General features: G+C 37.6%; 3 protein-coding genes and 1 long non-coding RNA gene across 8 annotated transcripts; 2 read left to right on the forward strand and 2 right to left on the reverse strand.

Moving 5' to 3' along the window:
- The first annotated feature begins 434 nt into the window (after positions 1-434).
- On the forward strand, positions 435-3,790 carry LOC116737562 (uncharacterized). Its single transcript, XR_004342851.1, has 2 exons — positions 435-1,217; positions 2,923-3,790. It is a non-coding gene; the product is annotated as an uncharacterized LOC116737562 (long non-coding RNA).
- On the reverse strand, positions 3,567-6,453 carry bloc1s3 (biogenesis of lysosomal organelles complex-1, subunit 3). Of its 5 annotated transcripts, none has more exons than XM_032590780.1 (5): positions 6,353-6,453; positions 6,094-6,212; positions 5,830-6,016; positions 4,843-4,935; positions 3,567-4,087 (listed from the first exon to the last, which is right to left on the reverse strand). In XM_032590780.1, exons 2-5 carry the CDS (start codon positions 6,208-6,210, stop codon positions 3,948-3,950), a joined length of 537 nt encoding a protein of 178 aa, XP_032446671.1. In that variant the 5' UTR covers positions 6,211-6,212; positions 6,353-6,453; the 3' UTR covers positions 3,567-3,947. The 5 variants fall into 5 exon arrangements, with proteins under 5 accessions (XP_032446671.1, XP_032446669.1, XP_032446670.1 ...); XM_032590778.1 differs by having other exon boundaries at positions 4,835-4,935; XM_032590779.1 differs by having other exon boundaries at positions 4,843-4,938.
- Positions 6,454-6,550: 97 nt separating this feature from the next.
- On the forward strand, positions 6,551-10,796 carry trappc6bl (trafficking protein particle complex subunit 6B, like). The gene is made up of 8 exons (XM_032590781.1): positions 6,551-6,756; positions 7,022-7,118; positions 7,449-7,516; positions 7,614-7,731; positions 8,081-8,164; positions 8,320-8,413; positions 9,583-9,768; positions 9,799-10,796. Exons 2-7 carry the CDS (start codon positions 7,023-7,025, stop codon positions 9,612-9,614), a joined length of 492 nt encoding a protein of 163 aa, XP_032446672.1. The 5' UTR covers positions 6,551-6,756; position 7,022; the 3' UTR covers positions 9,615-9,768; positions 9,799-10,796.
- Positions 10,797-17,385: 6,589 nt separating this feature from the next.
- Positions 17,386-25,736, reverse strand: LOC116708189 (mRNA decay activator protein ZFP36L1). Its single transcript, XM_032546020.1, has 2 exons — positions 23,210-25,736; positions 17,386-20,151 (listed from the first exon to the last, which is right to left on the reverse strand). Exons 1-2 carry the CDS (start codon positions 23,261-23,263, stop codon positions 18,913-18,915), a joined length of 1,293 nt encoding a protein of 430 aa, XP_032401911.1. The 5' UTR covers positions 23,264-25,736; the 3' UTR covers positions 17,386-18,912.
- Between the last annotated feature and the right edge of the window lie 18 nt (positions 25,737-25,754).

The following is a 25,754-nucleotide window of genomic DNA, read 5'->3' on the forward strand; positions in this document are numbered from 1 at the left end:
GTCTGTTTGTTGCGTATTCTATGCTTGAAATACGATGTTGTTGAATTTGAGAAATATTGAGTTATACACTTATTTGGAAACTAAATGTATTTATTCATTTCACTTTAGTTATTTTAAGCATTTATTTTAAATGATCACATTAAAACTGCAAAAATTTGTCTGTAGATTTGAATTTAGAAGGTGGGTTTTAGTTACGTAAGATTTCACTGAGATTAAAACGCATTTGTTATTTATCTCTGCAGGTTTCAATTAAATCTAAATTTCAGAGAAGAGTCACATGTTTCACAACTATTGGGTCAAAAGCTTGCAGTGTGTTATTTTTCTCAGTTATTGACTTAATTTTGCTCTTTTGATCTTTTTTTTCTTAGTCGCTCAAAAAGCCTTTAAAGCCTGAAGCTCAATCAGCACAGATGGGACTGATGGATAGCTACGCACACATTAACACACACATCAGAGTGAGATTTAAAAAATATGATGCAAGAAATGTTTATTTCCCTGTAAACTTTATTTTAAAATGGATGGTTGCTTTTGAATCCTGTATGTCTTATTATATTTATGTGGATTCTGATTGGAAAACTAATATTCAGAAAAGTTCTCCAACCAATCTGACTGAACTTGAACTATTTTGGAAGGAAAAATCTGATAACAAATAGACTGTGATTGCAGTAGTTTTACAAAGTAGTGACTCAAGAAGTTTTATTGACATAAAATAATCTTGGCTCATCTAATTCTTTAGCAGTAATTAAACATATGTACACACATCCAGAAGAGTCTCTGAGACACTGGAGGCCTCTTGATCCTCTTCTATAACACTCCCACTGGACAAGATGCACACAGGCACTTATGAGCCAACTTTAATGTGACTTTATGCCAAAGCTGTTGGAGGACAGCTGAGAAGTCCCTTTGCACTGAGCGGCACTCTGTGCAGTTAGCTGCACAATAAGTCAGACCTGCATCCCTTCATAACCCTCATTTATCACAGACCTGTGAGCCTCTTCAGCCTGGGGTAGAGAAAACACAAGAATTAAACTCCAACAGCTACGAAAGCTGCGCTCACTCTTGCTCATCATAATCTGCATAAACGATCAGACCGTATTTTATTGGGAGTTGCTGAACTCTTGCTTTCTACTACTTTCAATTTGGAAAGGTTTCCAGGCAAAGACATGGAGCCCACAGTGGTGCCGAGAGAAGACAGAGGACAGAGGAACACTACTGAGGTAAACTCAGAATGTTACAATTAACATGGATAGTTTTCAGATAAAGTACTAGATCTAAGGTACATTATCTAAAAACTAAGGTTTCAAATTTATGTGCATGTCTGTGTTTATCCTTTAAAGTTAATTGGCCAGAAAAATGCTAAACTAAATTATTCATTCTTTTTTCCCCCCCAAGTAGCAGGATTTCTTGTGTTTTTTTAAGTAGTCTGAATTGGTTGTTCTCCAGGTTTTCTAGGCATCTTTCAATCAATCAATAAATCAGATTTTATTTGTATAGCACCTTTCAGCAACAAGGCATTTCAAAGTGCTTTACATCATAAAAGCACAAAATATAAAGTCATAGAACACACAGTCAACATTACATTTTGCCGTCATTACACATTAGATTATTGATTAACGTTTAATAATTATGTTACAAAGCAACTCTAAACAGGTGGGTTTTTAGTCTAGGTTTAAAGAAACTATGTGTTTCGGCTGTTTTGCAGTTTTCTGGAATTTTGTTCCAGATTTGTTGTGCATAGAAGCTTCAAAATATTTTGGGGACTTTAGCTTTTTTTTTTGTTTTACTCATTTTACAGCCCATCTACCTAAATATGACAGCCTAGATTATAATGTAGATTGACTGAAAAGAAGAGGAAAGTCGACAAGTAGAACCAGAGAGGTCAGGTCTGAAACAGCTATCTAACGAGAGTGACCTCTATCTAAAAGTTGTTCCTTTATCAAATTATAAAAACCTGACACAAGACTTTGTGACTTTCAATGTATGTTGAAAATCACCATATTTTGCTGAATTACAAAATATTTTATGTAAGCTGTGTTTTCTGAATTTTTCTTTCGATTAACAAAATACATAAGCACAAATTGTGTCATTCCTGTTGTAACAAAGTTTCCAAAGATCAGCTATGGATCACTGTAAATAGAAGATGTGATTTGTTTCACAAAAATATGTGTGAGGAGGAGAAAGAGGGATACAGTTTTCTTAGAGGTCACTACATTCAAAACCTTTTTCTTGGTCATGTGTGAATGTGAATGGTTTACTTGTGCAGAGCCATTTTAGTGGTATCTGGTATGTAATACTGCACACTGCCATCTACTGGATAACTAGCGTAAGTGCACAATAAACGTCCATGCCATATCGAGCCAGAAATCCCATATACTGCTTTAATTGATTTTTCATGAGCTGGAAATTCCAGTTAATCATATGTCCATTAAAGTGGACATCATGCATCACTGCTTATATCTACCTACTTGTTCTTTACCAAGAAGAACAAATACCTTGTTCACAGAGTATGAAGAAGAGAATTAGAAAACGACTCTCTCTCAGAAAAAAAGGGATATGGAGGAATTAAGCTGAGGATTTGCTACCCGACTGCTCAAATGTAACACATTATACTTTTTAGGGTGGTCATGGTAGTGGTAGTCATGGTGTCAAAAATTGACATTCAGTTTTTACCTTTTGTCAAAAGTTATCAAAAACTAGATTTGCAGCCACACAGCCAAAGTTGTACAAAGACATATTAAAAATGTTCAGAAACCCTCAGTGTCTGTTAGAAAAACAATTGTTAAATTTCTTATATTTCCACTGTATAGCTGGTGTGGTGCACAACTTCATAAAGGCTCTGGTCATACAGAGCGCTATTTGCATGGGGCCATCAATTCTACAAGACATATAAAATGTGCATCTATGCTCTACTTTCTATTTCAGGCAGCTGATGCTCAGAGACTGCGCCAAAAATTGGAGAGGTGCAGAGTTGACCCCGATCATTTACTTGGGATTGTGGGTATTGTAGGCACCGTTCTCAACCTGCTGGTGGTGGTGTTGGTGTATATCTACACCCCTGTTTAACGAGTACAAGGAAACGCTTACATAAGTAGATCTACTGATGGCTTGCAGTACATTTTCTTGTATTAGTATTTTGTTCGGCAGATGTTTGTAATTGTGACTGGTCATTTTAATCTACTGTGTCTTATTCAAACATCAGTTTAAAATATATTTGGTGTGTATTTAGTGAATTGTGAATGCGCAAGATTCAGAAGTCGTAAACATGAAATTATACTGTGGTGATATTTAATAATGTGACAGCATTTGCAACAGCGCGTGTTGTTTGAACTACAGAGTTTTATTTTAATGTCTCTTTATGTGAATGTTTCTTGGTCATTTACTGAAGTTTTGTATTATGATGCTTTTTGTGGTAATTAATTTTGTTTGATTTTTAGCTTATGATTTTCTTTTAAGCAACAATATTCATCTACTCTAGAAGTCCCTTCTGAAAAACAACAAAAATAAATACATGATATATTCAACCCACAAACAAAATAAATCAAAAACCTGGACAGCATCCATAGAAATCAGAGACTAACATTTTATTTATAATCCTTCAGATTTTAAATATACAATTTATTCTTTAAAAAAAGTAGACTTTTTTTGCTTTAAAGGAAGAAAAAGAATAACATGTTCGGTTAAATTTCTATTAACAGAAAGCTACATACAGCCACTGTCAGTTAAATACAACAAAAGGCAACTTACAAACACTTTTTACTTTTATATGCAGGGACAGCTTGCATCCACTTAAGTAAAACAATATACTGTTCCTCTTTGTGTCTTACTCTGAAATTACTAAATGTATATGTGTGTATGATGCTGTTTGAAAAATATGTCATCATTTCAGTCAGTTGTAATGCATTGATTAAGGTGTAGGTGAAGTTAAATAACCATGGTTGATATTAATATCAGGCAGTATTTGGCAGCTGGTGATAATGTCGATCTTCTCGGAAACGGCCTTCAGATCGTCCAGAATTAATCTGATACTGTGGGAAGCATTGATGATGGCACTCTGGGATGTATTCAGCTGAGATGTCACACTGTGGACCTAATTTACAAACACAAAGTTAACCAATAAACTGAGAAGGTACTTCTTACTGTATGGAAAGAAATTCTGTCGGCTCTAAGGTGCATGTCTGCATTGCATGTCAGAACTTTTACTTTATTAAACACAAAATAATTCATATCTCTGGGAGAATTTCATTGGAAGTAATCTTTTATTTTGACCAGCATGTTTCTTCTGATTGAAAGAAATATTAATGTTTTTGGAGTGGGCCAGTTAGGGTACCGACTTGAAACTGATCTCAGCTAAAGATCAGGGTGATGGCAAAGAGGCCATCCAACCTCAAAGGCTGTTAAGAGTTCATCACTAAAGAACATTCATTAAATTGCTAGTGGAAGCAGAGAAAGCCGGTCAGCAAATACAAGAATGATTTGAATGTTATAATGCCAAAATAGATTTTTCCAGTAATTACTGCAGTGATAAATATTTTGTGATGTGGCATTTTTACACATAAAGTAAAAAAGGATTTTTTTATTCGTCTTATTTTGCTCTATTATCTTTTGAGAGATCCCTGTCACATTTCCTATCAAAAACAAGTTAAATCAAAAATATTCTACATCTGAAACTGCCAAGGGTATGAATAATTTTGACTTTATTATTTAGGTGTGGAATTGTTTCATCTAAATTAGATGACAGATTATACCAGAAGTGGTGCAACAGGGAAGAAAGACTTTAGATAAGTATTAAGTCATGCATTGACAAATTATTGGTTCAAGTTGAAACACAGCATACCTCCTTACTGGCACTGCCGTAAACCTGTCGGACCCTCTGCCCCACATCGGTATACAGCCGGCTGTTGGACTCCAGCAGCTTCTGCTGTAGAAGGGTATCTCCTGCTAACAGAATTATAAAAGGAGCAGGGACTGAAACTTGACAGCTACCTAATAGATAAAAACAATCAAACAAGAAATTTTAATGGACAAAGACCTTCTAAGTTTGTGTGATATGGTTAGGTTGATAACATAAAAATATGTAAAGCCGGTAATGAATCTTTTGTTTCACCGTTATTTGTCACAAATAAAGTTCTATGAAATTAATCTGATATTTATGTCTTTTTTTAAGTTGTCCTTCCCCATACAATGCCACTGACATGGTGGTATCTGTAAAAAGTATTTTACCTTCTGAAATAAATAATTGCAGAAGGTAAACCCCAATAAAGTTCTGGATCAGCACCATTACACCAAATTGTGTAATGAATTTTTAAATATCAGACAGGAAACTTATCATATACTCCTCTTAAATTCAGTGAAGGAGACAGTGTCTGTATCCATCTTTATTATATGACTAATGCAAATGTAGTCAGGCTTTTTAACGTTAGCCAACAAATTAATACTAAACGCTGGACTTGGAGATGCCCTGAGAATTTCATTGGTGACCTGAATTTTAAGCTTGAGCGACCCTAATCTGAGATGAACTATAAATTCCCATTACTGAATGCACCATGCTAAAGAACTGCTAGGTTATTCTAACGACAACACCAATCATAGTGGTTACCGATGTTATTGAGGGAAAAAGACTCAAAATTACCTTCTTTCAGGATGAAAATGGTGTTTAAAACATCAGATGCAGTACAGAGATGCACAAAGCTTAACATCAATACATTATTTCACAATGGCATGTTCTCCAAACACTGTTCACATACAAACCAGCAACAAAACAGGGATTAGATTGGTGATTTTGTGCTGTTGCCTCTGTGCATCAACACAGAGCTGTGTATGTGTCCTCACCATAAGGCTTGTGTGAAGGGCTCGGCCTGTCATCTACTATGGACTGCACATCGGGGTTGTCTCTGACCACAATAAGAGGGGGCAGCTCTCTCTTGAGTATCTGAGCACTCTCCTGAGCCATTACAGAGGATCTGACCGCCTGCTGCGGATCATCTTCACTGTCCGTCTCCGAGGCTTCCCCAGGAACCTGACAGCATCCATTAAACGCATTAAGAAAAATAGAGCTCAAATGCTCAAAGTTTATTTGTATTTCTATTTGCTAACCTTGGCTCCTCCTGCGGTAGTTTGGTGAGAAGTTAGAGAAGTGATGTAGACTTCATCATCGGAGTCCGTTTCAGACGCTTCCCCCTGCACCACTATCGGGTATCTGCTGCTGGACATGGCTGGAAACACAACAAAACAACAGTGGATGGGCAGCGAAAGGACTCAATTTGAATTTGTCACTTCATTGCAAATAAAAGAATGGGGGGTTTGCATTACACAATGGATACATGAGCAGAATCAAATTCAGAAAATGTCCAACCTTTCCTGTCGAAAACAAATCACATGAGCGAGGAAGTAGCTTGCTTTCTAAGATCCAATCAAATCGGATACAGGAAGCGCATGAAAAATACGCTTTGTATTTTGATTGGTTCCCGGTATGTTACAGATGTTTGTGTATTACGCCGGTGTACTCGGAAGCTACATCTAGATGTGAACCTGCTGTTTATCTGGTATCAGGGAGGCTGTTCAATCACTAGATTATTTTTTATAACTTACCTTGTCTTTAGTAGCACAAACAGGGTTCTTCTCCTGTTGATAATCCATATAAATTGATCAAAGTACCTTTAACTTCGCCTGCATACTTTTTACGGAGTGCCCTGGCGGATATATCGAGTGCAACTTGAGAAGCAGAAGTAGGCTAGCAGAGTACGGGAGGTTTGACAAGTAAGCTAATATAGTGAAAATTTGAATCTGATGCGATATTTGTGGTGGTTAATTTCTATAAGTGATCCTTCTATTGTTTTTTTTTTCTCTACTACGTTTTCGTATAGCCCATTCTGTTGGGCTAAGAAATATTTCATTACCGGTTGCTAACCAAATCTAGCTAGCTAATGCTAAACAGAAGAACAGGATTTTAATGTTTACAGCTGATTTTCTTAATGTCCCATCCTGTCATAGAGCTTTATGTTAATTTTGAGTGTTTTTACAGAATGGCAGACGACTCCTTGTTTGAGTTTCTCCATATGGAGATTGTTTCGCACATTTTCAATGAGCAGCAGTCGAGTAAAGGAGAGCTGGACAACAAGGTCTGTTTATTTACAAGCTTGAGTCAAATTGTTTTTTTCTGATATAGAGAAAGCCTGTAAGCAATTGCATAGCCCTAATCCATTAATACATACAAAAATAAAAACTGTAAGATAAAATTTAAAGCTGCAAAGTTAGCAAAACGCAAAAAATATGATACTTAAATTACTTTTGGGCATGTAGGATATTAATACATACCAGGTAATTGCTTAGTCTGTGTTCTCTCCTCTCTAAATTCTGTGTAGCACAAGTTTAGCATTTACCACGTTACAAGATATTTTGTTACATTTTTAACCAATTCACTTGTATGTCTATATATTATTTCACCCAAGGACAGAGCGGCATGTATTTCTCTCTTAGAAGCGATGGGCTTCAGGGTGGGACAAGGTCTCATTGAGAGGTTGGTGATATTCATAATAAGGGATATTTAACAGTGGATGCATATCCGACCACTGATCTCCCTTCTAATATGTATATGATTTGATGTTTGCTTGCAGACTGACACGGGACACCCCCAGCTTTAAGGATGAGTTGGATATTATGAAGTTTATTTGTAAAGACTTCTGGACTAAGGTGTTTAGGAGACAAGTGGATAACCTCCGGACAAACCATCAGGTAAAATATTGTTGAAAAAAATCTGGTTCACAGAGAAGAGCAATGATTAAATGTAATTTTATTCATGGTGCTGAAGATGGTGTCAAACGAGACACTGCTTTGTAATATTGTAATATTGACATACAGAAAGCAAAGCCTCCAATTCTGCCCAAGGTTCCAATAAATGACAAACAGCATTTGAACTAAAACCAAAAGCCTGTAAAGTTCTTCTTTTAAAAGAGGTTTTTAAAAAAACTACTCAGGGAAATGGTAACAATTTTAGAAATGTGTGTGTTTCAGAAGAGCATTAGCAAATGTGAATGTCCAGAACAAAATATAGCGCAGTCTAACCATGTATTTTGCACCACAGGGGACCTATGTTTTACAGGACAACAAGTTTTCTTTTCTGACTCAGTTTTCCGGTGGGAAACAGTATCTGGATCAGGCCCCCAAGGTACAGAATTATCACCTTGTACACTCAAGTAGATGTACACTGCTGTTAACTTTAAATCTAACATAAACAGGCAGATAAAATGTTTATGACACGCAGCTTATGAAATCAGTTTGTTTTAGCTAAGCTGTAGCTGATCAATCTATTATTTTTCCCAGTATCTTGCTTTTTCTTGCGGTGTGGTGAGAGGAGCTCTGTCTAACCTCGGGCTGGAGAGTGTGGTGACAGCTGAGGTCTCCATCATGCCGTCATGTAAGTGTCCAATACATGACTTCTATTCCTATGTGCACAACTAAGGTATAATATTTTCACAGATTCCAAGAAGTAACTAAAGTGGTTAGCTACAGTAACTAAAACTCACAAGCAGCTAAATTGCTTGAGTTGTTTTTTGAACAAGTAATGGTTCTAATTATAAGCAAGCAATCAAGTAACATAACATCTCTGGATAAAAGCCTGATTAATGATGGACTGGGGTGGACAACCTGTTCACCAGGTGGGCTTCATTAGCTGATACATAGCTGTCCGATAAGTTTGTATAATGCTACCTAATAAAAGAATGTAAAAAGATTCTATTAATTTGCCCAGAACTGAATCTTGTGGAACATCACAAATTATGAAAATTGATTTAAGAGACATACTCTGAGATAGCAGGCATCACTATTGCCTAATATTGGGGGGAAAAAACTGACACTGTAATTTTTTTTCTCTATCTGTGCAATTTGAGAAAAAAAGTGATTTTATTTTTTTTTTTACAGATGACTTGAATAAAACTTGAACTGATTTTATCTGTTTTTGTGGATGTTGTATGTTTTTTTGTCTGCAAGGGCTTCACAATGTTAGAAAATTTTGTGCTGGTGATTATATTGGTAAATATTATGATAAAAATATCAGTTGCCATATTCCCATTTTCTTCTTTCCTCTTCTTCTCATTTGTGCTTCCATCACTCTGTGACCTTTAGCATTTTGGACAACATCATTAATTTCCAGTATGAGACTCTGTTGCTGTAAGACTCTAACAGCAGCAGTGTTATTACTTTAGTGTAGGAACACAACTTCAAAATACTTGAAAAATATTACTGCACTCCAAAACAGTCCTTTGTGATATTAATATCGCAACATATTTGAGATTTATATCTATACCTAAAAAGTCTCAATGGAGGGCTACTTTAACAGGCCTGACTGTTGAGACTCAGAATTTACAACCTACATAACCAGGATAAACGGGACAGTTTTAAATGAGACCACTGGAGTTTGAGGGTGTGTCTCATTGAGAAAAGAAATGGCTACTGCTACAGGATAAATGTGCTCTCACTGATCAGTAAGCCCAGATCATCTCATTAACTGTGCTGACCATTTTTGTTACTTTACTTTTGTGTAGATTATAATAATGGTTCCCTTTTTTTTGCCTCTTGTTCTCCTAGGTAAGTTTCAGGTGGTCATCCAGAAGCTGTAACCCGGTTGCCTTGGTTACCCCGGTACACATAAATGGTGCCAACGTGTTGGGAGGAATGTACCTGTATTTCCACTGATCATAACGGACATTGGAATATATGATCACAAATGGGTCAAGTGGGTGATGGATGGGTCAACTATGATCCTCCAAACCAGACAACAAGGTCTGCATACTTCTGTTTGGTCTGTTTGGACTTCAACAGCCCACTTTGGAGGCTCTTTAGTTCACTTTTGATTTTGTGCATTGTTTTCCTCCTTTTAAAATTTTTTTTGAAATGCTTGTCCATTTAAACTGTGTAATATAAAGTTATCAGTTCTTGTGTAAAGTATTTTTGGGGGAGGCTGGCACTGATTGATCAGCTAAATGTTAGAACAATTTATCTAGTGCAAACTTCTGACTAAATCTGTCTGACTAAACATTCATAATTTTTAAAAGCTTGCTTCAATGAACTAACTGGGAAAGCCTTGCTTGGGAACAAAACTGCTGGACCTAAATATTAAATGTGAAGAGTTGCTTATCAGCAGATGTAGTGAAAAAACAAACAAAAAAATAAAGCCAATTCTATAACTAGTGTGTCAGAAATTCCTCCTATATTTTGTTCCCTGATTGTCAAAGTTAATGTAAACCTGATGCAAGTTTAGTACATCACTTGAAGTTCCTATGAAGCCTAAACAGCAAATTGTTTGGTAAATGTTGGATGCTGTTGGTGTATGTGGCCAGTGATGGTAAAGTTTGTGAACAGATCAGGTATGAGAAACACCACATGGCAGAACTGCATTTATGTCTGGTGTTTTTGGTCATTTTGCCTCTGCAATCAATTAGTAGTAATTTGGATTCATGTTGCTGGCACATGGATTAAATGGAATTAGATCTTGTGTTCCCAAGTCAACCGTGCATTAAAATGTATAATTAGAATCAGATCTTGTTTGTGGGGGACCCTGATCTTCTAAAATGATTGAATGTTATTATACAAGCACTACTTCTACCAAATACTAGATTTAAAATGCTGACCTGATTTCATGTGTATATATGTTTTCTCAGTTGGCTGTAAATCATGTTTGTAAAATTCTTTCTTGAAATGCGTTATGTTCAATAACAATGTGTTTGTTCTCTGTTCAGTCATAGGGTCTTAAAACAAGACTTCTCTATGTAAACTTAATAAAACTGTGATGTAATAGACAATGCTGCGCTCCATGAAAATCTTGTCATGTTTGGTAGAGGAACTAAGCAGTAGTTTCTTTAAGCCACCAGATGGAGACACATGACACAATCATTATACATTTGAGGGTTTATTTATTCATGTCTCAGTTTCACTTTACACAAATACTTGTATTCCTTTTTTATCATATGCTTGCTGAAGACAACATTTTTTTTATATTAAAGAAGAGTAATACCAGTTGTGCTCTTGTCAGGTTTTCCATTAGCAACATAAACACACTTAAAAATTTCCAGTTTCAGTGGAGAGTAATGTACTCTTTATTGTTATAACTCATAAAATAATATTTTGCTTGATAGGTTTATGTTCTGTAAGATGGGCAATGCACAATTCAGGGTTTTAAAGATGATCTAGTGAATTGTGAATTTTTTAAGTCTTGTTTCATTCGATTTGTATTTTTTAATTGTACGTGTGGATGATAAAGATTTTATTGCTTGACTACCAATTTATTTTCAACGCTATTGTCTCAAACTGCTCTCATAGCCCTGCTGTGTTCTCCTGTTAGAACGTCTCAGAAACAAGTGTGCTTAAGCTATCTCGAGTTTTCAAGAGAAGTTAAGGAAAATTGCTGAATATACCATAAATAGTTACTTTTCACTTGTAAATCTGCACAGTGTAATGTAACCCTTATGAAACTTTTATTCAACCATAGAAATCTAGAAGAGGTGGAAAAAACAGACTAGGAATCTCAGTTAGTTGACTGTATTCCTTTGCAGCCAAGCTCAGTCTTTTTCTGTTCGTTGCAACCCATTAAACAGCCCAAATCCTCTCTTGAGAGGAGGAAAATAATCAGGAGGAGAGATTAGAGAAAGACTGAGAGGGGGTAGAGTTTTAGAAAGTTGGTGGAGGAGGAGATTAGGAGAGTGGGCAAAAAAGAAAAATAGATGGAGAAAATGGAGAGCCTGGAAGGAGGCTGTAGGGAGAAGAAAGGAAGAAAAGAGACTTTCATTGGAGGTTCTTGGAAGCAGAGAGTTAGGAGAAGGAAACAGAAAAAGGTGACAAAGGTGTAATAGTGGTCTTCAGGCAGTGTTTCCTTTCACCTGCAAACAAATTCCTCTGCTGAGAAGTAGGGTTATATGGAGACTGATTCTTCCAGTGAAACCGAGGGACAATAGTTGCAGCTCAGCAGGGACATTTTGTCTCCTTTTCTACACGTCTTTTCTTCCCTCCCTTGTGTCGCCCAATAGACTCAGAAAGGAGCCTGAACAGAGGGGGCCTGAGCGTAGGGGGCTCAAGAGCTGCGCTCAGAACCGTTCATGTTTCTGTAACTAAAGTTCACCAGACAAGTACAAAGAAATATGCTGTCCAGACTGAAAAATTACTCACCTGTTTATTTCCGACAACAAGGAGCGTGTGTCTCCCTGTTAAAGATTAGGGTTTTCTTGACTGTATTATGGGTAACAGATCTTTAGTTCAAGTCTTCTTGAACCCCTTATATTGAGAGGTTTCTCTTCATAGATTCTCTTGAACTTCCCTAAATCTTTTGTATGATAAATTGTGACTGCTTCACTGAGTCCTTCATTTTCAAGAAGCAAGAAAAGGTGGGACACACAGAAAAGTCCTGGATGCATAAGTGATTGCCCCCTGAAACTACTACTTTGCTAAATCCCCTATTTAAATCATGTTCAGCAATCAGACTTTTATAGTTAACACCTGCCATCAGTTAATAGTGATACATAAGAAGCAGAAGTCAGCAATCTCCAATATTCCCCATATATCTGGACTAAAGAGTACAGTCTTGCATTTCAAACAAAACATCCAGATATTGCTAAAGTTTCCCAAAACCTTGTGGGAGTTTTGGTCATCACTCCAATTAGGATAAACTGTTACTACTGTCACCACCTTTGACTGTCAAAATCACAAGTTTGACACAACTGTGAACGTTGCCAAAAGCACACTCTACCCACAGTGAACCATGCTGGTGATGGTATCGTGATTACTTTTCTTCAGAAGGAACTGAGGTTCTGTCAAAGTGTGAAATCATTACCAGATCTAGACACAAATAAGTTTTGACCAAAAAGACCTAATCATCCAGGTGACTGGTAGAAAGCTGAAAATGAAGACAGATTTTTATCGCATCACAACAAATCTTCATTAAAATTAACAGAAGAAAAAATTAAGTTCTGAGAGATTTGACATCAAACAGCATCAAAAACCAAGAAATCATGATCTGACATAAATTTGATATAAAGGTATTGCTGATTAAACTTTAGCTTTAATAACATAAAGCTACATAATTTTTAAAGTTTAATCAGTATTACTTTTATAACAAATTTATGTCAGATCATGATTTCTTGGTAAATGTCAAGTTGTCATAACAAAGACATTTTGAATAACGCCAACTTTGTATTAAAAGTGTCATGATTTACCGAAAGACACTTTATGACAACAGTCATAAATATTCATGAAGATTTACTCATGTTCATGACAGGTGTTATGTCATGTTTATGAATGTGTCATCATAGTCTTATTCACAACCTGTCAAATAAAGTGCTACCTTGCAGGGTTGTACTAACAAGTCCTCATACACTCATATTGCTGGGCTTAATTTGCATTATCTCATGGGAAGACACAAAGTTTCTTCCTCTCAAACTCTCCCACAACTCTTTTCTCACCAGTTTTCATCTTCCCCCACCCTTACCTTTTTTTCCCCTTTCTTATTTCATTCAACTTTTTCCACTCATGCATGGCGGGATGCTCAGGCTCTCAGACACACAAACACAAACTTTGTCTCTATGGCCCATATGTTGACCTGTGGTGGACCTGAATGCAGCCATCTGCCTGCCTTTCCTCTGTCCCGCAGCGCAGGAGTGTGGGATAATGTCTCTAGGAAACAATGCCACATACCCATACAAGCACACACATGCCTCTGAACCCTGCACAGCTAACCAATCACTCCCAGGAAGGCCAACCCATCTGCTGTTGTAGAGACTAGATAATAGAGCTTGAGTGTGTGCATGTATGAGGAAAAAATAAAGACTTCTTGTGAGTCAGTAATGAGGATCCTTAAGAAGACCATACTCTTATTTTATCTGAATGATAGGCACCTATACATTTTGTACATTTTCAAGTATTTTCTAACCAAAAATACTTGAAAACTGAAAACTAAACAATTTGCAATCATGTTTTGGTCATTAGACTAGAGATGACTAAACTAGGTCAGCTGAGCAGGAAGAAAGTGAAAAGGAATGTAAGTGGCAGTAATATCAGAATAAACATTTTTACACATCCTGAGCTTCTCTGTATTTTGTTATGGTAAAATCGCAAACTGTTAAATTAGGTTATTTTTGGATATTATGTTAGAAACCATCAGAGACAAATGCATAATTGTGTGTAGGAACAGCTGAGTTACATGGCTTTCCAAAGTGTTTACAAGTACAAATCTGAAAGGTCTCCATCTGTTTTATATCTACTTCATCTTCTATATCTACTCTTTGATCTGATACTCCTATTTAAAACTATTGCATTCGATATATATTCCACCTGTGTGTAATGAATCTTCAGTATAAGCAGCTGTTCTGTGAAGACCTCAGGAGAACATTAATGAACAAACAACATCGTGAAGATCAAGGAATGAAGCAGAGAGGTTGTGAAAGTTGTGGAGAAGTTAAAAGCAGGTTGTTAAACAGTGTCCCCAGGCTTAAAGCACAGTGCAGTCATTGGAAAATGAAAGTGTGGCACAACTAAGCACGTAAACTAATTGGCCGGATAAAGAATGTATTAACCAAAGAACAGCCTTGAGGCCCATGGAGAGGCTAGAAAAGCTGCAAAAATCCTCAGCTCAGTTGGAAAAGATTGTTGATATGACAGCCATTAATCATACAATCTGCAAATTGAGCTTTAGTTCATTGTGCTGAAGAAAAAGGCATTCAATATAGTAAATCACAAAATTTTACCAAAATTCTCACCTTACACTTCTGCAGGAAAAATATTCCTCTGTGGCTTTATAATTATCCTGATCAACAATTTCTTGTAAGTCCTGGGATCCAACAAAGATCCATTTTGGGAACACTTATTTCTTGAATATAAAAATGATTTGTCTAATCCAATGCATTAGTGTTTTTGTTTCCTGTACTTCCTGCTGATGATAGCAATTTGTTTTAGTTGTAAAATTTTCCTCAGCTATCATCACTAAACTAATGCTTATTTGGAAACTACGTGAAGTTTAATCTGTTTCACGATCTATGTAAATCTAAACTGTACATCCAGTTCTCCTCTCTAAACTGGAAGTTATTCGGTATGGGAGGTCTCATTTTCTGGTTTTCTTGGTGTGTTGATAGAAAAACATATAAGTTGGAAACATAATTTTCATTTTATTTCACGTAAATTCTTCCAATTTATTAAAATCATTAGTGTTATGGTTAACAGCTCCACTGTAGATTTATCTATCTCATAGTCTAATATTAAATAGGGAGCTACCTATCATGTCCATTATTTATCTGTTTTGCAAAATACATTTTCTAGAATTTTTGACATAGTAATAATTCACACAATCATCAAGCCAGACATAGAAAACATATTTTTATAATTTAATTGTATGACAACTCTGAAAAGAAGTTGAAAAGAGAAACCCGTCCATCTGCTGAACTTTCTACACTGAACTGCAGCATCTCAGTTCAGTGGCAGTTCCACTACATACTACCAAGAGTCGTGAGGTCAGCATACAAAATCATCTGGGCTTAACCCTCATCTGTCCAAGAACTCCCTATTGCCAGAGCAGATCTACCAAGATCATAAAAGATTTCACTCGCACTGCACATGGTTTGTTTTAACTTCTATCCTCTGGAAAATGTAACAGCAGTCCAGAACAACCAGGTTTAACAGGATCTTGTTCCCCCATCCCAGGCCATCACAAAACCAAACTGTTAAATTTCTGTATATTCTTTATGCATGTTTCATATCTGAACTTTTTGAACACAAGGGTTTAAATTACTCAAACTTACTGTTACCATCTTGTTAATTTGGTTACTCACTGCTTTATTACAAGTTTATACTCGTGCAGTATAACAAAACAAGTGCAATACCACTATCATGTGAACAATGTGCAATATTCCCTTTCTCATTCTAATAGGCTGTGTTTTATATAATGTATATTGTAACATTCAGCTATGTTGTATAGGTTGAATAACAGTTTACCAATCTTAGCAATATTCTTCTTTCATTCATCGGTTTATTTTTTCCATAAATTTTTTTTCGCCAATTTGAACATTTCAAGTTGTAGTTGTTGAGTTACCTGAGGTGAATCTCACAATAAACTTTGTTTTTTTCTTTTTTCACTTTCACATTTTGTTATCTTTTTGGCTCTGTTTGATTTTGAATTCTACAGATAGAATAAAGAAAGCCGATGCTGAAAGAAACCCACAAGATAACAAGTTTGTCTTTGCATACAAGGAACACAGAAAGCCTGTAGAAGGTGCTCAGCTAAAAATGACAAGATTATAATTTTTTTTGTTCATATACAACATATGATGAGGTGTAAAACAAACATCATCCCCAATATGAAACAAGGTGTTGGCAACGGCATGCTGTGGGAATGCTTTTCTTTAACAGAGGCAGGAAAGTTACACTGTTAGCCTCATTAAATCTTTTGATGGATCCATCAAAAGATTTAATGTTGGGGAAGATGCAGAAATTCCTGACAAAAATTAGTTTCTAATTTTGCAGAGCTATCAGAGACAAAGAGCTAAAAGACGAAACTGCAGCAAAAAAAAGCTTTCCACATATTGACTCATATATAGTGAATGCAAATTAATATTGTGATGTTATTTATATTGGGGGACACCATGTACCATTTCTCTTCCTGCTCACACATAAACAATCCTTTGTTAGCGGACTACATAAGCTCAGTAGTAAAGCACATCTAAAACTTAACAGTGGATTCAAAGTGAGTATTTGGTTATTGTTTTAAAATGCCAAGATTAACCGTTTAAAACCATCGTGGTTATACTCTTCACCAGCCATCCTTGTTCAACTTGTGCACTTCTTACTTCATATATGCACTTTGGCAAGAACAAGAATGTAACATGTGTACTAACTGCATACTGTACATCTCACCTTTGAAAGTTCAAGTAATAGTATGAAAAAGCAAAAACGTCTCAACATTTAAGCAAAATGTATTTAAAAAGAAAAATCTTCTAATTTAAGAATGAAATGTTCAAAGAATAGTCCTTTTGTGCTAGATGGTCACAGACAACTTTATAATGTGACCAATAGTGGTGAGTGCAAAGAGAGAAAAATAAAAGTCAGTCAACTATAAATCTAAAATTTAAGACAATACAAATTTTCATTCTACTCTAAATCTCTATATTTTAACCTAAACCATTCGTGGTCACTGGAGAAATGCAGTCAATACTGAAAACAGATATGACAGTTAAGTCATTTCCTGCTTCCTTCCTTCCTGCTGCACCTAAAAACCAGAGAATGGCTGCAGATGCATGCGGTCTGCAACAAAGTCAACACATACAGTATGTAGATTATGCAAAAAGATGGAGCAAACGGAAATCATACGTTCTGCCTCATTAGCATATCTGTTAAGTGAGAAACAAAGCAACAAACTATTTTTAAAAAAGAAAAACTTTATTTTCAGTAGAAAAAGGCAGAAGAAACCCAAATATATTAAACTCGATACAAGCATTAACTGAGAAGTCCTCTATAAATACGTTAAAATAAATTAAAGAAATTAATTTACTAAAGATGTTCACCTTTATATCTAAACAGGTCTCAAACTTGTTGATGAAAAAGGCGATTCTTAAATAGACCAGGAACATCACGACGCCTGTTCGTCTAACCAACTACTGTAAACACACACACGCACACAAAACAAAAAAATCACAAAAAAAAAAATACAGCCGAGTAATGTTTCTAGAACACTAAGCATACGTACTCTAAACCTCTACAGTCTAATTCAGTAAGGCAACGGACACATTTCAAGTGGATCTTATCAGAACAGTATGAAGCCGTAACAGCAAGGATTAACACTGAATGATGGAGAGATGCAACAAGACGAGAGTCACTAAAACATTTGATGAAAATGTAATGGTGCACCCGTGGATGAGAGCAAGAAAGAAAAAAACAAAACAAAGACTCACTAACAGCAATGTCTGTGTCAAAGATCAATTCAAAAACACCATCAGCACCTAAAATGGGGGTGTTTGACGAGAGCTGTTAAGAAGGATTTGATTTAAATATGTTAAAGCCAAATGCCAATAGCAGGCATCTTGTTTATGCTTCAAACTGTAGCTTAGACTTGCTGGTTAGGCATGCAACTAGCGCCCACAAGCTGGCAACGCATACCAAGACAGTTTGAATTAATGCTTCCGAGAAAAAAGGTTGAGACTCGCCTCCATTTCCATCTCTCCAAAAAATCAGAATCTTGGCTCAACAACAAAACGGGACCCAATAAAAACATTACAGGCACATCTTTTAAAAGAAAAAAAAAAAAACAGACAACCCTCTGTCTGACTTACAGGTTTAAGGCCAGTAATCTAAACATAACCTCAGACTGCACATTTACAAAGAAAAAACCCCCCAAAAAACTATTTCACAAGCTTATAAACAACACTGCGTACAGTTATTGGAGCAAACTCCTGAACATTGGCCACCGTTTGTTCGACCGTAATTAGGAAGTCTGAGCTGCAAAAACATGTCCTCTTTGGCTTTGTCACATACTGCAAACCATTCATAAAACATTTAGACAAGTGAATGATTGTGCGGTTGAGTAAATCAATCGTATGACACTGATTTGGCTTTTTTGCTCTTTGTCTTCATGGCACATATTAACTATTTAGGTAAAGAATAAAAGCCCATTTATTGATGTAAAACTATTACGGTGATATGTATTCTTTAGTTTAAGCATCAGTGTGGCTTGTGCGTGTCGGGGTAATAATTTGGCCACATAAATCTACACAGGGAAATCTCTATAAAGTGTTTTGAATCTGCCATCAAGTCCTCATCATCTTTAATGCCACAGAGTTTGTAAAGAACGTCTTATGTGTCAGTCAGGTGAAAATATACCGAGGTTAAAGGTGAGAACATTTCATTTCAAAGACCTCTGCTGCTTTTAGGCGGAAGCCAGCAGCAATCTTATGGAACAGAGAGCTGGCTGAACACCGCCAAGCGCTTCCCGTTGCTGTCGTTGCTCCCCCCGCATGACTCGGAGCTACTGAGGGAGCTGGTGGAGCTGCCGCCGTCCTGATCCTGATCTGACAGGGAGGTATAAGACGGAGAGCGGGCGCCAAGCGACCCCAGAAGATGGTCAGCGCTGCTGGGGCTCTGTTGGAGGGAGGGTGAGCTGGTGGGCGACAGTCCACTGGGGGAGTAGCCTGAGTCGGGGGAAGGCAGGAAGTGGGAGCGCAGGTCGGTTTGGGCAACGTGGCCCGCTGAGGGCTGGCACTGCTGGACGCCAGACGCCTCGAAGGCGGAGTCCATCTCCAGGAAGGCGCTGGAGAGGAGGTCGGTGATGTCGGCACAGGAAGCAGGAGAGCCTGATGAGCCGCATGTAAACGAGGCGGCGGTGGCGGAAGGGGGAGGGGTGTGGCCAGTCAAGACTGACTGGAGGACATGCTGAGGAGCGGAAGGAAAGCCAGCGAAGCTAAAACTCTGCCTGATCAGAGGCGGCCTGTGAGAGCGCAAGGACGAGGGAGAGGAGGAATCTGCTAGCTGGTGAGAAGCGTTAAGGGTGGAGGAGAATGATGAGGACGAGCGAGAAAAGGCGGGTTTCTTCTCTTCCTCGCTGTTGTGGATAAAGTGACAGCGGATCCCGTACGGGCAGAAGCCGATGGTGTGAAAGGTGCGACAAGGCTCCGTCTTGTATTTAGGATGTCTGTTTAGATCACGTAGCTCTTCAGGGCCATGGGCGAACTGGCACTTCCCGCCGTACTTGCACAGGCCGTTCTCTGTGAAAGATCTGCAAAGTTCGGTTTTGTAGCGTGATGAGGAGCTGGATGATGAAGAGGCAGCGGCAGCTTGTAAGGCAGTGGGGCTCATGTCACTTTCGGATGTCTTCAGTTCAGTGCTGGGCCAGTCTAGGCTTGCTGCCAGCATGCTCCTCGTCTCCACCAAGCTGACAGAGCGTTGGGAGAGAAAACCAAACTTTCCCCACTGGTTGGAGTTAGCAGCAAGCTGGGAGGGCGACGGGCTTTCTGACGGCTGCCCCCATTGGCTGGAGGCCAGAAACAGGCCGTCTGACGAATCGGCAGGGAGGCTGGACAGAGAGAACGAGGAGCTTCTGCACAGATCGCTGGCGTAACCCGGAGAAGTCATGGCCAGGTTCACAGAGGGAGGCGGTCTGTTCTGCTCTCCAAGGTCAAGACTGAGAAAATGCTGTAAAAAACAAAAGAGGACAGAAACGTGTTAAAATATTTTACCACAACATTACTACTACTTTGACCTTGTTTAAGATCAAGCTTTCTGATTTGAGGCAGTCTGAATGGTCTGGGCTGCAAATCCTTACAATTTTATTTTTGTTTACTTTTACCCAAAATGATTTCACACAATAGAAGCAGACCTAAACTTAAAAATCAGTTCCGTACATTTACAGCTGCACTCAATTCTTTTGGAAATCATTACGTACGTATTTTAACCTGTTGCTGTGTTTCAACAACAAAGCATCTTTTATATGCACAATTCACTCAGCCACAGATCAGAGTTGATACATTTCCAATTTTAATAAGAATCAGCAGGTCAAAATCATAAAAACCTGAAGGTTTTTCTTTCTACATCAACAGCAGATATGTCACTATATTTTCTTAATAGGCATTTGACCTAACCAGTTGGGTACATCTACTAATCATAATGAAGAGCGTGAATGGCTGACGCTCTTCATTATGAAGAGCGTTGTGTGCATTAGCTTATTAAGTCATAGATAAAATGTTACATTTGGTTGATTATGTACAGGCATCCAGCCTTTTGCTAACACACATTTTCCTTCCACTCAACTTTTCATTGCTATGCTTGCATCTAGCACTCAATAGGCAGGATGCATGGCAATTACCTTTTAATGCGTTTCGTACTTTGTTTAGACTCAAATTTCTATAATAAAAATCTCCATTATGAATGCAATGCAAATTTTGACTTATTATTAACTGCAAGCCAGAATTGGCTAAATGTATATGGGTAAATATTTGAACTGTATCATTGTGCAATTTTTTAAAATTACATACTAAAACCAGAGATTTCTCAATATGCACCTTTAGTTCTATATAAAAACTTAGTGAAAATGTTACTGTTCTCATTTGACATTTAGAGGATAAACACTTTTATTCAGAAACCAGTTCATCGCTGTAGATTAAAAGAGTTTTACGTTGCTTTAAAATTAATATTTCTACAGAATAAATATTTGCAAACCTTTTGGATTTTTTTTCTTTAAAGTTATTTAGATACTGCTCCATGGCAGCTAGCGGCAAGTCATTATAGCAACTGGCTGAATAACACCATGAAAGTGTTGTTATAAAGCACTTTTTAAATATTAACCAATAGCCTTTCTCGGTTTACTTGGCATAAAGGTGAGGCAGTGAGCAGTGAAGTGCTGCTGTAGCTGTGCAGATGTAGGAAATCCACAACAGCCAAATGTTCGACAGCTTCTGGCAACAAGGCACCTATCCCTGTGCAGCTGAATTAACAACTAGCGTTAAATCCCCTGAAACTTTGTGATCAATAACCTACAACCAACAAGCCTCGGAGCAAGTAGCTCTCTTACTCCCCATCTATGGATTTCTCTCCTTCAGAGGAGGTGGAGAACATCTGTAAACAATACATGGGTGTGAACTAAAAAGGTTCCACTGCCAAATCTCCAATTAGGTTTCCTTCAACAAAGCAGTCACTCTGTATCCATGACACTACATCTGTGTTGTTTTAATATTTTTATGAACAACCACAGTGCAGAGAGAGAGGATATATACACATCCACATTCCCCCAGATAGATTCCTTCTTATTGAGTATCTCGACCTATTAATGGTGTTCTAGACCCAAAGGTGACCAGCTCTGATCACGACCTGCAGGAAGCATTTAAACAGTATCTGAAGCTAAATTTATTAACGTTATCTGAGGATTTCAAAAGACTAACAATGTGGAAGAACTGAGTTACAAATGGTCTTCCTGGAGAAAAATCACTCCAAGTGACGCTCGATGCAGTTTTAAAATTAAATTGACTTCCTGCAGGATAAGAAGGCTGATGCTGCGCCTGAGATGATCCAAATTCTTCCCCTTGTTAGGTTTAGTGTTTTTACTTAATTGAGGCTGTGCTTAGATATAATTTCAAACATGGTGATCAAAACACTTTGATTGGTTGCTGTACTCCATGAGCCTACCTCCAGCGCCTGATGAAAACAGTTCTTTCCTCTAGCTCAGGTCAAAGTTGAAGCCAAAACTTCACCAGTTTATTAGTGCCAGTTGCTATAAAGGAAACGCTAATAACTGCCCCACTTCAGTGCAAAAAGGGGGTCAGAAATTGAGTAAGAAAGAAATATTCCTGTTTTACATTGTGCATTTGGCAGAGATTCACCAAGAAATTAGCTAATATCTGGAACTGGATGATTTGTGGATGCTCCATCCTAACCTGGGTGGTTAAAAGACAACAAATCAGATTTTTTTTTTTTAAACTATGGCGTTTAAATCAGAATCAATCAAAGATTATAAAAGCTGATCTCAGTCACCTCAGCTACAAGAAATGTACACAGGAGAACTAAGTTGTTTTCTTAATAATCAACAAACATTGTTAATACAAAGTCAAATGCAATGGATGGTTTGTAAAGCCAAAGGAAAAACACACATTTTCAGAGTTATTTGCTGCTGCTTAAAGACATAAGCTTAAAGAAACACAGAAACCTGGGTATGAAGCTAAAACGAGCTGCAGTATAAGCAACATAAGCAAAGCAGAAATATGAACAGGCGCACAGTGACTGCAGCCCAATACGAAGAGAAAAATCCCCAAGTTACAGCTCAGTTTGGCTTTGCTGTTTTGAATAAACTTTTTGGCAGTTACTTCTTCAAGTCGGCCACTTTACTTCAGATTCAGTGTGAAAAGGCAGGGAATAGTTTGAGCGCTATATTAAGCATGAAAAGTTGTAAGAATGTCGCTCAGAGAGTTTGATGATAGGCCGCTGTTGTGAAGAGGCGCCACAACGCTCCGACTACTTAGCTTCTAGTTTGCAGACAAAACAATAAACAGCAACAGGACTAAAACCGGCCGTGGACCCCGGAAAACAACTTTTTTTTTGTAACGCAAGAAAAGAAAACCCAAAGTCACAAGTAAGTAAACTATCTGTAGAGTTCGTGGAGCAGCTAAAAAGGCTAATGTTAGCACCCTCCAGAGTTTTAGCTAACCAACTTGTCCTGCGCTCAACTTTTCTTTTGCGCGTTTCCGCCCCCTGTTCCGTTTACCTTGCTCATTACGTCTTCCAGTTCGGAAAACTGGTTGAGAGGGTGAGATGGCATTCTCGCCTCTGTGTGGTCCAGTTTACCCCTGCCGCGGCGGACGTGTGCAGTGCGCTGGCATGAGTTTCGTCAGAGGTTTTCAGCAATACGTCGCTGCTGCTAAACAAGCCCTGAGACGGAGACCACGTGTGGATTTAAAACCTAACAGCGCCGCGTGGCTCCTCCCACTGGAGTCTGAAAGTATGCAGGAGACCAAAGCAGCGACCTGCTTTGATTCAACAGGTTAAACTCTTTGAACGAAAATATGTATTTATTTATTTTTCAGAGTGATATAGTTCATATGAAGGAGACTGCTGAGGTATTGAGGAAACCCAGGTTGATTTAATAGGAACTTTGAGCTCATCTGCATTGTTGGATTTGGGATCTCCTCTTGGTCTTCACAGGACTCCATAGATTATCTTAGCCCATTTTGCTGCCCAGTCAAGCACGTTAATACAATAGTTATTAGATTAGACACCAATAACTGAAAAGAGCCGTGTGATACTGGAAGATAGCAGGAGGAAGCAGGAAGTGCCACAAAACACAGTGGACATACAGCAGCATTAAACATGACCATGACTGAATTTTGAAATGCAACATTTTATTTAATCTAAAAATAACAAAACAAAAAAAAAAACAAAGCCACTTTCGCCCCAAAACAAAAGATATTACTGTCTGTGTATAGATACTGTATATATGTATGCATTTTTTTGTTTTACTGATTTTGAGATAAGCTATTATACGAATGTATATTTTCTATGTTTTTTTCTCTCAAAGAGGGTGTCCCGTGCATATAACAGCATTGCCACACCAAGAAGCCTGAAAACAACGAGCTACATGAAATAGACTGAAGAAATGTAGCAGTATGTAGTCACACACCAGAAAGAAACAGAAGAAAACAGGCAGATAAGAAGACACCTGGACATATGGTTAGGAACGACTGCCTCTGGAGACAGCCTAACAGTCTGAGACAGATGAAAGGAAACAATGTCTTTGATTTCAAAAGCACAGGCAGATGTGTGAAAATTTCCACTGCAGCTGAGCTGAGCCATGAAAATATAAGTCACACTTTCACACACAGACATGAGTTTTTTTTCTATCTTGGAACTTCGGCAAAGGAAATATATATTATAGCAAGTTAAAATTTTACATCAATGTACCTAGAACCTACAATTCAGTCTTGAAAAACACCACAGGACTTCTAGTTAGCCCTGTGGCTAACTAGAAGCCACAGGAAACCTAATCTTACCACCATCGGAGGTGATAAGGCTTGTTTTTACAAAGGCTGTACAGACACATCCAGACAGGTTCACTAGGAGGGAAACTACCAGATCTCTGGCATTACTGGGAATTTACAGGAGCATGCTCACAAGCTTCATGAGCAAAATAATTGTCTCAAACTTTGTGAGGACTATTTCAGTTTGCAACAACTCATACTAAGGAGTATAGGCATCATGGAAGAAACTGGGAACTCACTTTACAAGTAAATAAGCAATGTTATGATTGTGACAACATTTCAAAGTACGAGGTTATTCTAATATTTTTTTTTTCAGCCAGCACATTAAAATTGTCTAAGAAAAATAAATGAAAGGCATTCTGCTGTGTCTTTAAATGTTCTACTAAAAACGTTTCTATACTTCAACTCAGACCTCTAAGCCGCCTCGAAAAGATGTGATCAGCTGAGAACAAAGCCATCCAGAAAACTTTGTTTTACCCCAGCCAACTGGTCCCCATTAAGTGTGTGTGTCTCTGTGTACATAGGGGTGGGCATACTTGTGTTTGTTAATGTTGGAAAGTGTGTGTTAAGCCGTTCCAGAGATGAGTGTGTGTCCCACTGGTCAAATCTACATAGCCTAAAGGATGTGATCAGCCATTTTTCTGTTCTGATTTCCTTTTGAAATATAAAGAGTGCCACAAATTGAAGACTATCTTAGTATACCCATCACTTCATTGGTGGACTAATTTGCTTTAATTTATATGTAAATGTGAATGACTTAGGTTGTTGCTGATCCCTGGTGTAAAATGTATATCACATGGTCAAAATACTTATGACCATGTGATATTTCAGTTTTTCTTTTTTAATAAATTTGCAAACATTTACATATTTCTGCTTTTTCTGCTAAGAATGGATGCTGAGTGTACGTTCATGGGGAATAATATGAACTTTATTGATTTTAGCAAATGCCTGCAAAGAAACAATGAGTGAAAAATTTAAAGGGGTCTGAATACTTTCCGTACTACCCACTGTATATTAATAATATCACATGTAATGTTTGTTAGCTTTCCAACATTAGAAATGAGGGTTTATGATTTGTGAAAGTTTGTTTTTGAAGTGTCACTCTAAACAACAGGACATTTGCACCTTAAAAAAACTTGTACCATGTGTTCATTTGGTAAACCAACAAGCCTTGGCTGTAAACAAGCTAAGTGGATTTACGTTTGTAAAAGAAAAATAAAGTTTGGTGAGTTGGGGATTACTCTGGGTAAGAGTTGGAGGATTATGTGTGAGTGG

Source organism: Xiphophorus hellerii, chromosome 18 (assembly GCF_003331165.1).
Source record: "Xiphophorus hellerii strain 12219 chromosome 18, Xiphophorus_hellerii-4.1, whole genome shotgun sequence".
In the NCBI taxonomy this organism is placed as follows: domain Eukaryota; kingdom Metazoa; phylum Chordata; class Actinopteri; order Cyprinodontiformes; family Poeciliidae; genus Xiphophorus; species Xiphophorus hellerii.

Excerpts from the sequence above, each read along its gene's own strand:
- trappc6bl (XM_032590781.1), top strand. The coding sequence starts at position 7,023 with ATGGCAGACGACTCCTTGTTTGAGTTTCTCCATATGGAGATTGTTTCG. Across the intron at positions 8,165-8,319 it reads ATCTGGATCAGGCCCCCAAG|TATCTTGCTTTTTCTTGCGG; the intron begins GTACAGAATTAT and ends TATTTTTCCCAG. Across the intron at positions 8,414-9,582 it reads GGTCTCCATCATGCCGTCAT|GTAAGTTTCAGGTGGTCATC; the intron begins GTAAGTGTCCAA and ends TTGTTCTCCTAG.
- LOC116708189 (XM_032546020.1), bottom strand. The coding sequence starts at position 23,263 with ATGCCATCTCACCCTCTCAACCAGTTTTCCGAACTGGAAGACGTAATG. Across the intron at positions 20,152-23,209 it reads TGGAAGACGTAATGAGCAAG|CATTTTCTCAGTCTTGACCT; the intron begins GTAAACGGAACA and ends TGTTTTTTACAG.
- bloc1s3 (XM_032590776.1), bottom strand. The coding sequence starts at position 6,210 with ATGTCCAGCAGCAGATACCCGATAGTGGTGCAGGGGGAAGCGTCTGAA. Across the intron at positions 6,017-6,093 it reads CTACCGCAGGAGGAGCCAAG|GTTCCTGGGGAAGCCTCGGA; the intron begins GTTAGCAAATAG and ends GGATGCTGTCAG. Across the intron at positions 4,088-4,834 it reads ACGGCAGTGCCAGTAAGGAG|GTCCACAGTGTGACATCTCA; the intron begins GTATGCTGTGTT and ends TTTGTAAATTAG.